The sequence below is a fragment of the Metarhizium brunneum genome, chromosome 1 (genome assembly GCF_013426205.1).
Source record: "Metarhizium brunneum chromosome 1, complete sequence".
NCBI classification, from domain to species: Eukaryota; Fungi; Ascomycota; class Sordariomycetes; order Hypocreales; family Clavicipitaceae; genus Metarhizium; species Metarhizium brunneum.
This window is the reverse complement of record NC_089422.1, coordinates 1,530,432-1,543,112: the sequence shown is the minus strand read 5'-3', so window position 1 is coordinate 1,543,112 and position 12,681 is coordinate 1,530,432. Positions and strand designations below refer to the sequence as shown.

General features: G+C 52.2%; 5 protein-coding genes across 5 annotated transcripts; 1 reads left to right on the top strand and 4 right to left on the bottom strand.

The window, feature by feature from the left end:
• Positions 1–307: 307 nt before the first annotated feature.
• On the bottom strand, positions 308–1,047 carry G6M90_00g004720 (uncharacterized protein; the record flags this gene model as incomplete). The annotated part of the gene is made up of 3 exons (XM_014686633.1): positions 308–426; positions 554–672; positions 725–1,047. The coding sequence occupies 3 exons, from the start codon at positions 1,045–1,047 to the stop codon at positions 308–310; spliced, it is 561 nt and encodes a 186-aa protein (XP_014542119.1).
• A 1,039-nt stretch (positions 1,048–2,086) lies between these two features.
• G6M90_00g004710 (uncharacterized protein) lies at positions 2,087–2,985 on the top strand (the record flags this gene model as incomplete). The annotated part of the gene is made up of 3 exons (XM_014686632.1): positions 2,087–2,250; positions 2,305–2,429; positions 2,480–2,985. 3 exons carry the CDS (start codon positions 2,087–2,089, stop codon positions 2,983–2,985), a joined length of 795 nt encoding a protein of 264 aa, XP_014542118.1.
• A 1,678-nt stretch (positions 2,986–4,663) lies between these two features.
• Positions 4,664–5,761, bottom strand: SRP10 (Serpin-Z10; the record flags this gene model as incomplete). Its single annotated transcript, XM_014686631.1, has 1 exon — positions 4,664–5,761. The coding sequence occupies one exon, from the start codon at positions 5,759–5,761 to the stop codon at positions 4,664–4,666; it is 1,098 nt and encodes a 365-aa protein (XP_014542117.1).
• A 1,863-nt stretch (positions 5,762–7,624) lies between these two features.
• Positions 7,625–8,287, bottom strand: G6M90_00g004690 (uncharacterized protein; the record flags this gene model as incomplete). Its single annotated transcript, XM_066129577.1, has 3 exons — positions 7,625–7,682; positions 7,745–8,019; positions 8,105–8,287. The coding sequence occupies 3 exons, from the start codon at positions 8,285–8,287 to the stop codon at positions 7,625–7,627; spliced, it is 516 nt and encodes a 171-aa protein (XP_065985745.1).
• Positions 8,288–9,314: 1,027 nt separating this feature from the next.
• Atp12a (Potassium-transporting ATPase alpha chain 2) lies at positions 9,315–12,602 on the bottom strand (the record flags this gene model as incomplete). Its single annotated transcript, XM_014686630.1, has 1 exon — positions 9,315–12,602. One exon carries the CDS (start codon positions 12,600–12,602, stop codon positions 9,315–9,317), a length of 3,288 nt encoding a protein of 1,095 aa, XP_014542116.1.
• Positions 12,603–12,681: the final 79 nt, after the last annotated feature.

Below are 12,681 nucleotides of genomic sequence, written 5' to 3'. Positions count from 1 at the left end.
GCTTCTACTAGTGTTAATTTATGGCGGTCACTGGCGCCAAGCGTTACACTATCGTGGTTGGTAATATTTACTGTATTCGGCTAGCGATATTTTATAATAATATAGCTATTGAGCTTCAAGTTTTTATAATTTAAGGAATTATATTATTATATTATAAGTTAAAAGCTTCAAGTAATTATTTAATTAAATTAATAATAGTTTTTTTAAAAAGATTATATTTTTCTTAAGGCCTTAATAGCTTAAACTCTTTTTAAATAAAAGTACAATTTAGTCAGGGGGTTTTCCCCTAGATGCCGTGATTCCAGGTTTACCATTGCCGTCCCTGGTTAATCTCGATGATGAGATTGTTTTGACGTTGGAGGACGAGGGAGTTCAAGACATCACTAGGGTCGATGAGATACCTCTCATCATTCTCCAGAGCGTTGTCTGTTTATGTCCGAGGTCAGCGGCATGATAAATATTAAAAGGAAGAACACAAAATCTCAAGTGCTACCAAATTAAGACGTCGCACTTGTATCAGGCCTCTACTTTTGGCAGAGTCGGTGAGACTCACAGAGGAAGACGCCCGTGAAGTTGCGGCTGTCGAGGAGCTTGTAAACAACGAGTGGGAGAATCTCGGGCCCCATCTCTACGAGCTCGTGGAACTCGTCCACATGGCACCGGATCTGGGCCCTATATTAAAGTTGGCGCCGACTTCATCTAGTCTCAGAAGTTCTTTACTTACTGTGACGAATTGGTTGGTCTGTTCCAGGTGACCTGCCAGGCGTGGAAGCATTCCTCGAACGCCTTGACCAATTCCGGAGCAGACCTGCGAACTTCATTGTAGCCTTGCACAGCCGAGTCTTGGGCAGCCTGGCTAGGTAACGGGATCGGGTCGTGAGCCCCCATCCGAGGAACCTGCGCGTACTTCCGTCCATGTCGTGGCCTAGACAATGGTTGCTGCACATTGGATATGGAGCCAGGCTCGGGAAGCAGGTCATCATGGTACCCAGGCAGACCTAGAGTGTTTTCGGGATGAGTGTTGGGCTTCTCGGCACCTTTGTCCATGTTGTTGTTGTTGTGGCAGGGTCTTGATGGCGGAAGAGGCAGATGACTTGGATGGAGAGGAACAGGGTCGACTTGGAATGCGGGCGAGACCTCACAGATATACTGCGTGTATGGGCATTTTAGGTTTTTGGCGTGACTCGGCGTAAGTCACAGGCGTAAAGTCACTATAATATATAAGGTTTACCTCTATGATAATAGTGGCTGAGGCTATCGCGAGATGGCTTTAGTAGTACTAATTTTGTTAGTATATTTGACGCGTTATAATACGCGTATAAATAGTCTACTTTTTTAGTCTTTTATTATTCTCAGCTTAGTATAGCCTAATATTGTGTTACCAGATGTTGTGCCTGCACGATGCGTATATCATGCTTGTAGTCTTCTTTGACTTGAGGGGGAAACAAAAAAGTGAATACACTCTTGTTTTATCATATACTGTAGTTTACTATAATATAAAGCACGACAACCAGGTCCTTGATCTGGTTAAATACTTTTTGCCTCCCACTGTACGGTTCGATACTATCTGAACGGAAAATCGTAGCTTGGAGCCTCGGTGGTATTTGAAGTGCCGGGTTGTGATGGCGACGCGGCAAGATAGAAATGCATTGTTCCGTGCCCCCATACCACCCTCGATGCCGGGGTATTCTTGTAGTATCCCACGTTCAGAATCGTGTTTCACCAAAATGCGCTTTCCGATACGACGACAAGTCTTGACGCCTAGATGACGGTTGCTGGAGACTATAGCCGACTTGGTGCGCTGCAGGTACTCACCACGAGGCCAGCTACAGTTTCAAGCCATCATCAAGTATTGCCATGTTGACTTCATCTCCTTGGCACCGGCCAGCGCTAAAGCATGCACAAAATGAAGAGGCATCGAGGTGCGCAACCAACAGTGCGGGGCTCGCGACCGCCTCCAACCTCAATCAACAACACCTTGACGTCAACTGGTTTGCTTTGTACAGTGGTATTGCAATTTTTCCATCGTCTACTCCGTCCCGCTGCTGCTCGAAACATGTGACGGAGCTATACGCGAACTTTCAAAATGGGATCACACGGTCACATCCCCGCGCCAAATCAAGATGCCATCGAGTCGGCCAAGGCGCTCTACCACACCATTCGAAAGGCATTCCCTGAAGCCGTGACAGATTTCGAATCCAAGTGGACAGCCTGGCAAGAGGTGTGCCAAGGACGAACACCATGGCCGAGGTACATTTCCCTTCCTACTCTTCACTCTAGGCGCCATCTCTTACCGCTCAACAGTCTCGATGCCTGTACCCGGACAGACGAGTTTGAGGCTCTCAAGAGGCTCGGTCCCAAGATCCTGCCGTTTGTGGTTTTCAAGCTCGCAACAAACGCTGACCACAACTCTTACGGAGTGCTTTTGTGTACGCTTTCATCTCACTGTTTGCATGGTTCCCCCACTGAGACTTGCTAGACAATACCATGGAGAAGGACCCCGAATACCGCGGAAACCCAGATGAACCCCTCGTGTCGGACGAGATCCTGCGCCGCCATAGCAGTCAGATAGTCGAGCTCAACTACCGACGCAACAAGATATATCAAGAACGCGTCAGACTCTGGAAAGAGTACTGTGACTTGCACAGCATCCACGCTAGCTTCTCCATATGCTGCGAGGGCTCCGACGAGTATTTCGATCTGGTCGAAATGGGACCGAGCATCATTGCTCCTCTAATGGTTGAGTACTTGAATGATCAAGGGGGGTACTGGTACGAGGTTCTGCACGATATTGTCCACGGCCGGAACATGGGTGCGTACATGGTCCAGAGGGACATCTTGTTCGATGAATGTTGCCAGTACTTCAACGGCGGTGTCGACTATGACCAGGCGCCCAAGTATATCCCCAACGAGTGGGATGAGTTCTTTGTCAACCACAAAATGTCGCCCAGGGTATGGGAGCATTTCAGGCAGATGGGCAGATAGCTGTGGCGGCGATGCCATCATGGGCAGCGAACTGCTCGTTTTGGGCTGCGGATGGCGCGTACACCAGCGGGCCAAGGAGCCGTGCGGGCATTTTTTTATCCTATTGATGGGACACGGGATATATGAGATTGCAATGCAGAATGCAGAGACCGTCTTGTTCATTCAAAACCAAATTTTGTAGCCAACTGCAAGTCTGGCGTCGGACAGGGGCGGCGGGCAAGAACAGGACAGAAAGGTGAGGAAATGGCGCCCATGGCCGTCAACAAGCTCGACGGCTTGGTGTGGCGGAACGATACTGAAAAATCCGAGTTCTGTCTTTGGCCAGAAAAGGACCAGGGAATCTGAGGCGGAATCTTTCATCGGCCTTGTGGACAATGCCGACATGGGCTGCCCTCTTGACAAGAACGACAGAGACTCTATGTCGACACTGTCCCATTCTCCATACTCATCCAGTCGCCTTTATAACAGGCACAGGCTTGCCGAACATGGTTTCGTGACATGGAGGCATATTACTAGTCCCTCGGGCACTGTCAAGTCCGGCAGTTCATGGGCCTAGAGCTAAATAGCGACCTATTAAATTGATTACTGTTTCCCTCTTTGAGTCAAATGAGATTACAAGCATAATACTAGTATCGTGTAAGCGTAATATTTAGTAATAGTCTAGTGTTTCTTTCACTGCTTGTCACTGTCCCCGGAGCCTGGTACGGCTCTGTTGAGGCCCGTCTTAGCCACGATGGCGGCCTGGGACGCGCCCGACGGCCGTATGTAGACAATGATTAGTCTCACCTTTTGAGCGTCCATCCAGTGCCGCGTGAATAATGGTTCTTCAATCCTGGTTCAGGTTGTCATCTTGGATTGCGTACACCCCAGTTCTGCCCAGCTACGCTGAACTTGTAACCGCACCACGCAACAGAGGTGCATCCGTCGTCCATGAGACCCATGGGTCATGGCAATCTTGGTCCGCACATTCAGTGCAAGAACTGGGTTGAATGATGGTCCGGAAGTCCTCGCTGTACAAGTCGACGCTTCCTTTGACCAAGTCGACACCATGGCGGCCATGCTCAAAGCCAATCTTTGGGCTGGGGCAAAAGTTAGCAACTTGCCATGTGTGTTTAAATAGAAACCAATTTGGGTTGTTCTTACAGGCCTGATGAGGCGATCCAGCGCAAGTCATCTCCCGCATGATGCGATGGTATCGGGGGAGGGTGATTGTTACCTGTCGACGAATACAAGTGACTGGAAGCCCGTTGGTTGTGTGCCAGTGCCCGTTAGGCAAAAAACAAATAGGTTCGAGCACTCGTCCGTTGAATCATGGATTCATCTTGTTCCTGGAGAGAAAGTGGCAGGAAATGGAACACATCGGCAGGTCGCGGCAGCAATTCATAACTGGATATGTACGCAAAGGGCGCTCGCTGGATGAGGTCCCCCACCAGAATAAGGCAACATTAAATTCATTCACAAATTCCAGTTGGGGAATCGGGCTCCGTAAGTTCTGTTTTGCCGGCCTCGGCTTGCTTGCTTACACCTGGGCAAAGTTGGGATAACTCGGTCACCGGCAGACATTCAGACTGCCTCATATACACTACACAACTTGAACTGTGAGCCTCGAGGTAACCATCAAGATGCAAACGTCAGAGGGAGCCGGCGACACACACAGTTTGGATTGAGAGACGCTAGACTATTTACCGGAATAGATGCCCGCAAACAAGATTGCATCCGGCTTGTCACTGGCAATGGCAAAAACAAACGGCCTGTTAAAGACCAAAAACTTGGGGTCAAAATTCATGCTTCTGGTCATGATGACCGCCGTCGCGCCTGAGGCCTCTGTACCCTCTTCGTCAACCTTGACATAGGCTTGATGGGCAATAGTTTGCACCTGGTTCTGGCCGTCTGCCATTTCCGTATATGCCCCTCCAATGGGATAGTCGAGCTTCGCGAGAGTATCGACAAGAGAGAACTTGCTGTCAATCTCAAACTTGGGGAACCCAAACTCGTCATATTTTACCGAGGTGAACTGGTCGCCCGCGCTACCATTCTTGACTATGTCCTCCAAAACGGCGCTGAGTGATGTTCCTTCGTTGGGCAGATAGGCGAAGAGCGAGGTTGATGGGTAGGATTCCGGCAGTGTGTACGGCAAACGAACGGCCTTGTATGTTGACGTTTCCAAAGATGAGAGGTGTTGGCTGCGCAAATACATCATGTCTACCTCGGTCTCTTCATCCTTGGTGACGGAAAAGGTCTCTTTGCGAGTGTCGCGCGGTTCAAACTTGGTTTGCCATGTCCCCTTGAATCCAATGGCGTTCACCAGTGCCAAGTGGCTATTGGTCAGGCTCGCGGGAGACAACATGTCTCGGATCAAGCCACGTGTATTGTCTGAGATCCACGCATTTATGTCGGACGCAGCCTCGGCAAGGTTTGGATACTGTTTATGTTCCGCGTTGAAGCCCTTCAAGAAATTCTGGTAAGCGGGAAAGAGAGTGACACTTTGATCTGTAAAGACGGCGTTTGCGAGCGCCAGCGGACCGTCCTTTGCATCGCCGCAAAGGGTCGTGTGCAGCGGGTGAAGGACCGACTCTAGCTCGCCCGCGTTTTGAAGACCAAGTTTCGTGGACAGGCCGAGTTTCTTGGACTCGTCTGCTCCGCCGGCAAGCATACCCAGTGCCATGGTAATGGATAGCGGCGAAAGTATGACGGTCTCAGGAGCGCTGTCGGGGCCACACTGCTTCATGAGCAGGTCCCAGCCAACACGGCCGATTGACTGAAGGGATGGCGCCATGATGATGATGATGATGAGGCGGCTTCTCGAGATGTATTTTTGACTGTGGTAGAGCCCAGGCAATGTCTGAAGAACGTGTGGGCGATGAAAGCTGGGAATGTTGAAAGGAGAATGTGCCTTGCGATTCATATAGATGAAACCAGAAGCATCATGACACGCATGACATCAGGCACCCCACTTAGTGGTTACTGCACCTGCCTAAAAGGACATCAACCATTGAACGCTCGGATTCTATGACTGATGCCTTGCTTTGAACTTCTATCAAGGTATTGACCACTTGCCGAATTGGCCGAAACTGACAAATAAATTGCTCGGCGGGCTCACTCTTTTTGCTAGGTGCGCTCACGCAACACCAGGTACCTAAATATTAAGCTGTGTATTATAGTATATTATAGTATATTTTATTATAAATAAATATATTAAATTATTAAAAACAAAGTTTAAATATAATAAATACTTGCCTACCAAGAGGGGTAAGCGCGCCTAGCAAAAAGAGTGAGCCCGCCGAGCAATTCGCACTGACAACAGCATGGTCCACGCCAGCAGACTGCGCCTTGTTGCCCATGCTCCAACCTAGCGGCCAGGCTTCCAATGTTGTGAGGGCGACAGGCAGCCATGGTCAACTTGACCATGATGCCATGACATGGACCAGACTGTGAGTTGACCATACTGACGACGCCGACGGGGTACGGAGGAATCGGGACGTCAAGACGACAAACCTCCATAACCGCCAAGCCCAGACACGGACAAGCATCTTGACAAGGCTTTTTTTGTGCAGTCTTTGCCACTGACGGGACGGGCCAGTCACCATCTCCTCCACGCATTCCGTACACTGTAATCCACCAGCGATGTTCCGAAAGACGACCAACCCATAATGTTTCACAAAGAAGCCGATAGCACCATTTGTCCAGACACGTCAGAACCCGACGTCCAACAACATGGCAAGTGCGTACATTGCAAATCTTGGACTACCAGTGTCGCTGCTACGCCTGAAAAGACCGGCGCAAGATGCTTCTCTGCCGCCCGGAAACCCGAGACACGGGCAGAAGCGGGAACAATCCTAGACACATCTTCGCCACAATGGATTGGTGCTACATCTATTACTGGTCCTGTCTCAGAATATTACTACAACAACGTGCCGCAAGACGCAACGGTTGAGACAGCCATCTGCCACCCGCAGATATCTTGACGGGATATTATTCACAAATTCTGTAAATACCTCTTGAATTTGCTTCCCAAGGTACGAATAGATCTCTGCACAACACTCAGACACCCAGCTCTAAATCCAAAAATCTCACTTGATCAACATGAAGTTTATCTCAACCCTTCTAACCGTGCTCGTCAGCCTTGGCTTTGCCGGCACTGCTGCAGCAGCGGATAGCGTGAGTGACCACCCTTGATATTTGCAAGGAGCAGCCTGGTATTAACTACAGCCATGACACTACGCAGTACTCCGTAGGTCAGGAACGCAATTCTTCATACTAACTACAATTACTGTCACACAGAAAATAGCACACCAGCTATATTTAGTATCAGGCCACGTAGTATATATAAGGATTAAATAATATATATTATATAAAGTTGAACGCTCTTTTTACCTAAGGCATATACTATAATACTTTCTTTTGGCTCAAGTACGCAATATGAAGGTGTCCTGCTTCCGTGTGAGAATTACCAATGACCCCAGCGGAACATGCAAGCCAATCAACAAGGTATTTGAGCAACTCGCATCCGTCGTGGTGTCATGTCCAATCTACATCGCCAACGCCGTCTCTACCGTAACAAACGCCAGTCCAATCGTACGCCCAGACAATCCCCCCAAACACACTGGGAATCAATCACCTGTCCCTTACAGCTCTCCCCCTAGGGATGAAGAGTCATCCTACGAAACGACACCCAGCAGATAGCAATCTGCGTCAACCTGCAGCACAAATGATTAGCGCGAGCAAAAAACACCCAAGAGCGAGCCAGGGCGGCACTCACGTCGCAGCACAGCCGAGACCCAGCCCAGCGGCCGTCAGCTTGACGACCACGTCGCCCGCGGCTCTCTCCTCGTCCGGGTCCGACGCGTAGGTAAAGGTCGAGCCGCCGTCGGCCCACCAGCTCCTGAACAGGCCGAGGCAAATCACGGCCACGACCCAGCCAATCGTGATGACGATGCCAATCGCCATGCGGAAGTGCGACCGGAAGTTCAAGTACTCGTATTTGCTGAGCGAGAAGCCAAACTGCACCAGGGACCAGAGGATCGACGTCGCCGCCTAGGAGCCGCCCGCGTTAGCTTCTTTGCTTCTTCTTTTCCCAGGGCACAGAGGGGTGCTCTGGACAAACAAGGGCGAGACTCACCGGAGGGCCGAGGATGCCTATCAGTATGACACCCGACCTGGAGGTGGCCACGCCGCCGACGACCAGGATCGCGATGCACAGCATCACAGACAAAACGCGCAGCATCAGTTCCATGTTGCGGAAGCCGCAGAACCCGACGATGGGCGAGGACGGCTCGGCAAACGCCTTTGGTTTGGCTGCCATTGCGAGCGAGGCTGTTGAGAATTGGGCGTCTTGGGGAAACGGAGGCGGTGGGAGCTGACTGCAGGCAGGCGTCAAGGTTCAACAATGCCAATGGCGTGCCTGGACGGGCCTTGTTTGGCTTTTGTACAAGCTTTCGGGATTAATGTGTAGACTGGACGACCTCGGCAGAAGAGAATCCCGTCTGGTAGACCGGTCGGCAATTCCAGGACAAACTTTGTACGTCGGTGAGGACGGTGTAGCAGCCACGGCTGGATGGGCAGGGACGAGGTAGGGACCGTACATGTAGGGGCAGACAGCCGATTGGCACCCGTTGGCATTTATGATTGACAGCAACATTGAATTGACCAGTTGACTTCCATCGGGACGTGGAATTCGGGCGCTCGGTCCGCTTCTGTGGTGCCAGCAGGCTTCCGTCCAGGTGCCGCCAGGCCAAGGCGGCGTGCTTTGTCGATCCGCGCGCCGACGCCACGGCTGCTCCGTCCACGACAGGAGCCGGCAGTGTGATGTGCCGACAGCAGGTTTTTTCCGTCCGAGTTCTTGCCGCGGCGACATCTTATTCGCGGTCGGCGTCGCAGCCCTATCTTGGTGGCCTGTTCGCCTTGGGCCTTGGCGACATGCTGTGTTTGGGATCGTCGCCATGCTAGCCTGCTTCGGCGGCGACAAGCACGCTTGCTTTGGCAGCTTTATCCGTTTGTGGACGTATTGGCGCTGCCAACATTCCGCAGCAGGGGGAGCTAGCATTACCTGCAAGATGCGACGTCACCATATCAGTTGGTCTTCTTGCACATGTTGCCCCAGCGCCTCTGAGTCTCTGACATGTGACAACTGCTGACTCGCCAGCTCCAGGGGCCCCAACACACGACAGCAAGGACTGACTAATCTCAGAAATAAAACGGCATCGGAAATACTTTCTTTCTATCGCGCTGTATGCTATATATGGAAATAAAAACGAAGACGAAAAACAAAATCCCCACCCGTTCTAAACAGTAGCGGCGGCATATGGCTCGCCAAATATGCCATCTCGACTCTACCAAGCAATCTTAGCCACCGGGCCGTTGGGGAATAGTCGAACCACCAGTTTTCTAATCTCGTCCATGCAGAGAATACCCACGGCCAAAGGAAGGGGGATAAGCCAAAACTCAATGGGAACGCTCGCTGTGCCAAACAACGACTGAATGCCGGGGACTTCGGTGACGAAAATCGCAATGGCGAGAGAAATCACCATGCTCAGAATGAGCCAAGGGTTGCGCCTCTTCTCCGTGATGGGATCGGCCTGCACGATGCTCAGTCGGCGGTTGCGCACTGCCAGAATGTTCCCCCACTGCAGGATCACCAGGGTGACAAAGTAGACGCTCTGCCCGACGGCGTTGAAATGCGTCAGCTGATCCTCCGTGTAGCCGTAGAAGCCATCCGTGTACTTTTCAAAGGCAAAGAACAGGCTGCTGACGGGGATGCCCGCCTCCTTCCAGTAGTAGAAGAAGAACATGGAGTGCGCGGTGATGGTCTCCATGAAGCCCGTGAAGAGGTAGGCCTGGACGTAGATCTTGAGCGTGATGAGATGGTCCCTCTTGTGGTTTCGGGGGGGTAGGGACAGCAGGTCGAACTCCTCGCGCTCCATGATGAGGGAAAGCGAGAGGAACAGGTCGGTGAAGACGCAGATGATGATCATGAGGAACGAGCTCAGCGGGAGAGGCACGCCGAAGAAGACGTTGACCAGCACCGGCCAGATCTCCGACCACGACCCGGCGGGGAGCAGGTACGCAATCACCTTTTGGAGATTCTGGAACACCAGCCTGCCCCAGCGGATGGCCTCGATGATGGAGTCGAATCTGTCGAGCAGCACCAGGTCCGCCGCCTCGATGGCAACATCGCTGCCGGTGACAATGGCCACGCCAACGTCGGCCGCTCGGAGGGCAGGCGCGTCGTTGACACCGTCACCGGTGACGGCAACGACATTGTCGCGCTTGCGGAACTCTTCGACGATGCGCAGCTTCTGCTCCGGCGTGGTTCTGGCAAAGACGATTTCTCCATACTCGCAGATCACGTCCCAGTCTTCTGGCACCAGATTGCCCAGATTCTGGCCCTCGAGCAACAGGCTGTGTCGCTCGCCAGTCTTTCGAGCATTAGCGAGCTCCGCGGCGGAAATCGCCTTGTCGCTTTTGATGGTGTCGATGGTGTCGGGATCGCGCTCACTGCTGAAAATACCAGTGTTGCGGGCAATAGCGGCGGCAGTCAGGCCGTAGTCGCCGGTGACCATGAAGAATCTGGCGCCGGCACGTCTGCATTCGGCCACTGTATGTGCGGTTTCGGGCCGAGCAGGATCGATGATGCCAAGAATTCCAACAATGGTGAGGTCCTCAGTGGCACTAAGAGCGACCTCGTCACTGAAGGCATTGGTGCCCACGGCGTTCTTCGCAGTAAGGGTCTTCTCGCAAAGAACAATGACACGTTCGGCGTTGCGAGAGAGCTTGTCTTGGTACGTTTTGAAGGCGGACCGCGCAGTCTCGTCCATGGGCTGAACCGAGTTTGTCTTCTTGGACCAGTACTTGGTGCACGTTGGTAGCAGGACATCCGGCGCGCCCTTGACGAAAACCTGGTATTCGCCCGAGGAACCATCGCTGTCTGCTTCCTTGCGGTGCAACGTGAGCATCCACTTGTTCTTGGAGTTGAAGGCGATCTGGGACAGACGAGGCACAATGGCCGTGCCAAAGTCGCCGCCATTGGCGGTAGCTGCAAGCCGGAGAACAGCGGCATCGGTGGCATTTCCTTGGACCTCGCGGCTGGAGACGGGCATGTTCATGGTTGTAGGGTCGAATGTGGCATCGTTGCAGTGAGATGCAGCTGCAAGCAGTCTGGTAGAGCTTGCTTCGGCCTTGTCGCTGTTGACGGTGCGGTAGAAGTCGTCCAGCTCGATCGGTCCGTCGATAAACGATGCCGAGTTGACATGCATTTTGTTTTGGGTCAAGGTACCAGTCTTGTCGGAGCAGATGACACTGACACATCCCAGGGTTTCAACCGTAGAAAGACCCTTTGGCAAGATATTGACCGCCTTCATCTTCCTCGCCACCATCATGAGCGTCAGAGCAACGGCCACGGGCATGCCTTCGGGGATAAAGGCCACCACACAGCTCATGACATTGTTCAGCATGGCAACAACATTCATAAAGTCATAGTGGTCGCGACGCAACCAGCCGAGCCAGGTGAAGAGGATCAAAAGCGCCAGGCAAACAGTCAGCGCTACAATGATGTAGACAAACCGCCAGATTTCCTTCTGAATCAGAGTAGCACGTTCCTCGGTAGAAGCGGTGGCCTTGGCAATACGACCCATGACAGATCGGGGACCAGTCAAGACGACGACGCCGACACCGCTGCCGTTCACAACCAGCGTGCCCATGAGGGCAATGTTGCGGCTCTCCAAGAAGTTTTGGTCCGTCATGTCAACGGCGCCCTCAATCTCGTCGGATTCGCCAGTGAGAACGGCACGGTCGAATCGAATATCTCCAGAGTGGCTGATGAGACGCATGTCGGCAGGTACCTTGTTGCCAATTTTGAGATGAACGACATCTCCACTAACAAGTTGCGTGGCCGGCATCTTTTTCAATTGCCCGTCTCTCATGACCAGCGCTTCTGCTGGCAGCAGGTCGGTGATGGACTTCATGGTTCTCGATGTCGACCAGTCTTGGAAGGCAGAGAAACCAGCCTGAAGCATAATGACCAGAATTACCAGGATAGCGAGGGCAAGATTGGTAGGGGAAGGGGGGTTGCTCAGGGGCCTCCAGCAGATGAAGAAGACAACGACACCAACCCAGAGGACGGAACAGAAGCCGCCAAAGAGGTACATCAAGATCTTCTTCAGATAGTTCGTCTTGGGCTTTGGCAGGGTATTGCCGCCATCTCGCTGGAGTCTGTTGGCAGCAGAGCTCTCAGAAAGACCCGATGATTGGGAAACATTGAGTTGCTGACACAGCTGGTCGGCCTGGAGCTGATGAAAGGTCAAGTTTGTAAAGTAGTCCTCGTCGTCCTTCTTGCTTGACTTGATGTCAGCCGAAGAGTCGGTCTCAACCTTACGGGACTCGGCCACCTGGATAGAGAGGGTTCGATATGTAATCGGGAGGCCGGAATAGGGAGCCGTGGTGATGCCATCACGGCTCATGGATCTTCGACGGGACAGGGAGCGAGAGTCTCTGCGATTGCCCTGATCTGCAGCCGCAGCCCTCCCCCTAGGGTGGGCGGCATCATCAAATGCGATGCGAAGGTCGCGGTCGGCTTCCTTTTCGAGTACTTCGTCAGCCGAACTGGAGGTGTCTTCAGGCATTGTGTGTGATTTGTCTCGGCCAGGCCCAACTATTTTGCGTCTAGAGTATGGGTGAAGGAGAGAAACAAGGGCAAAGATC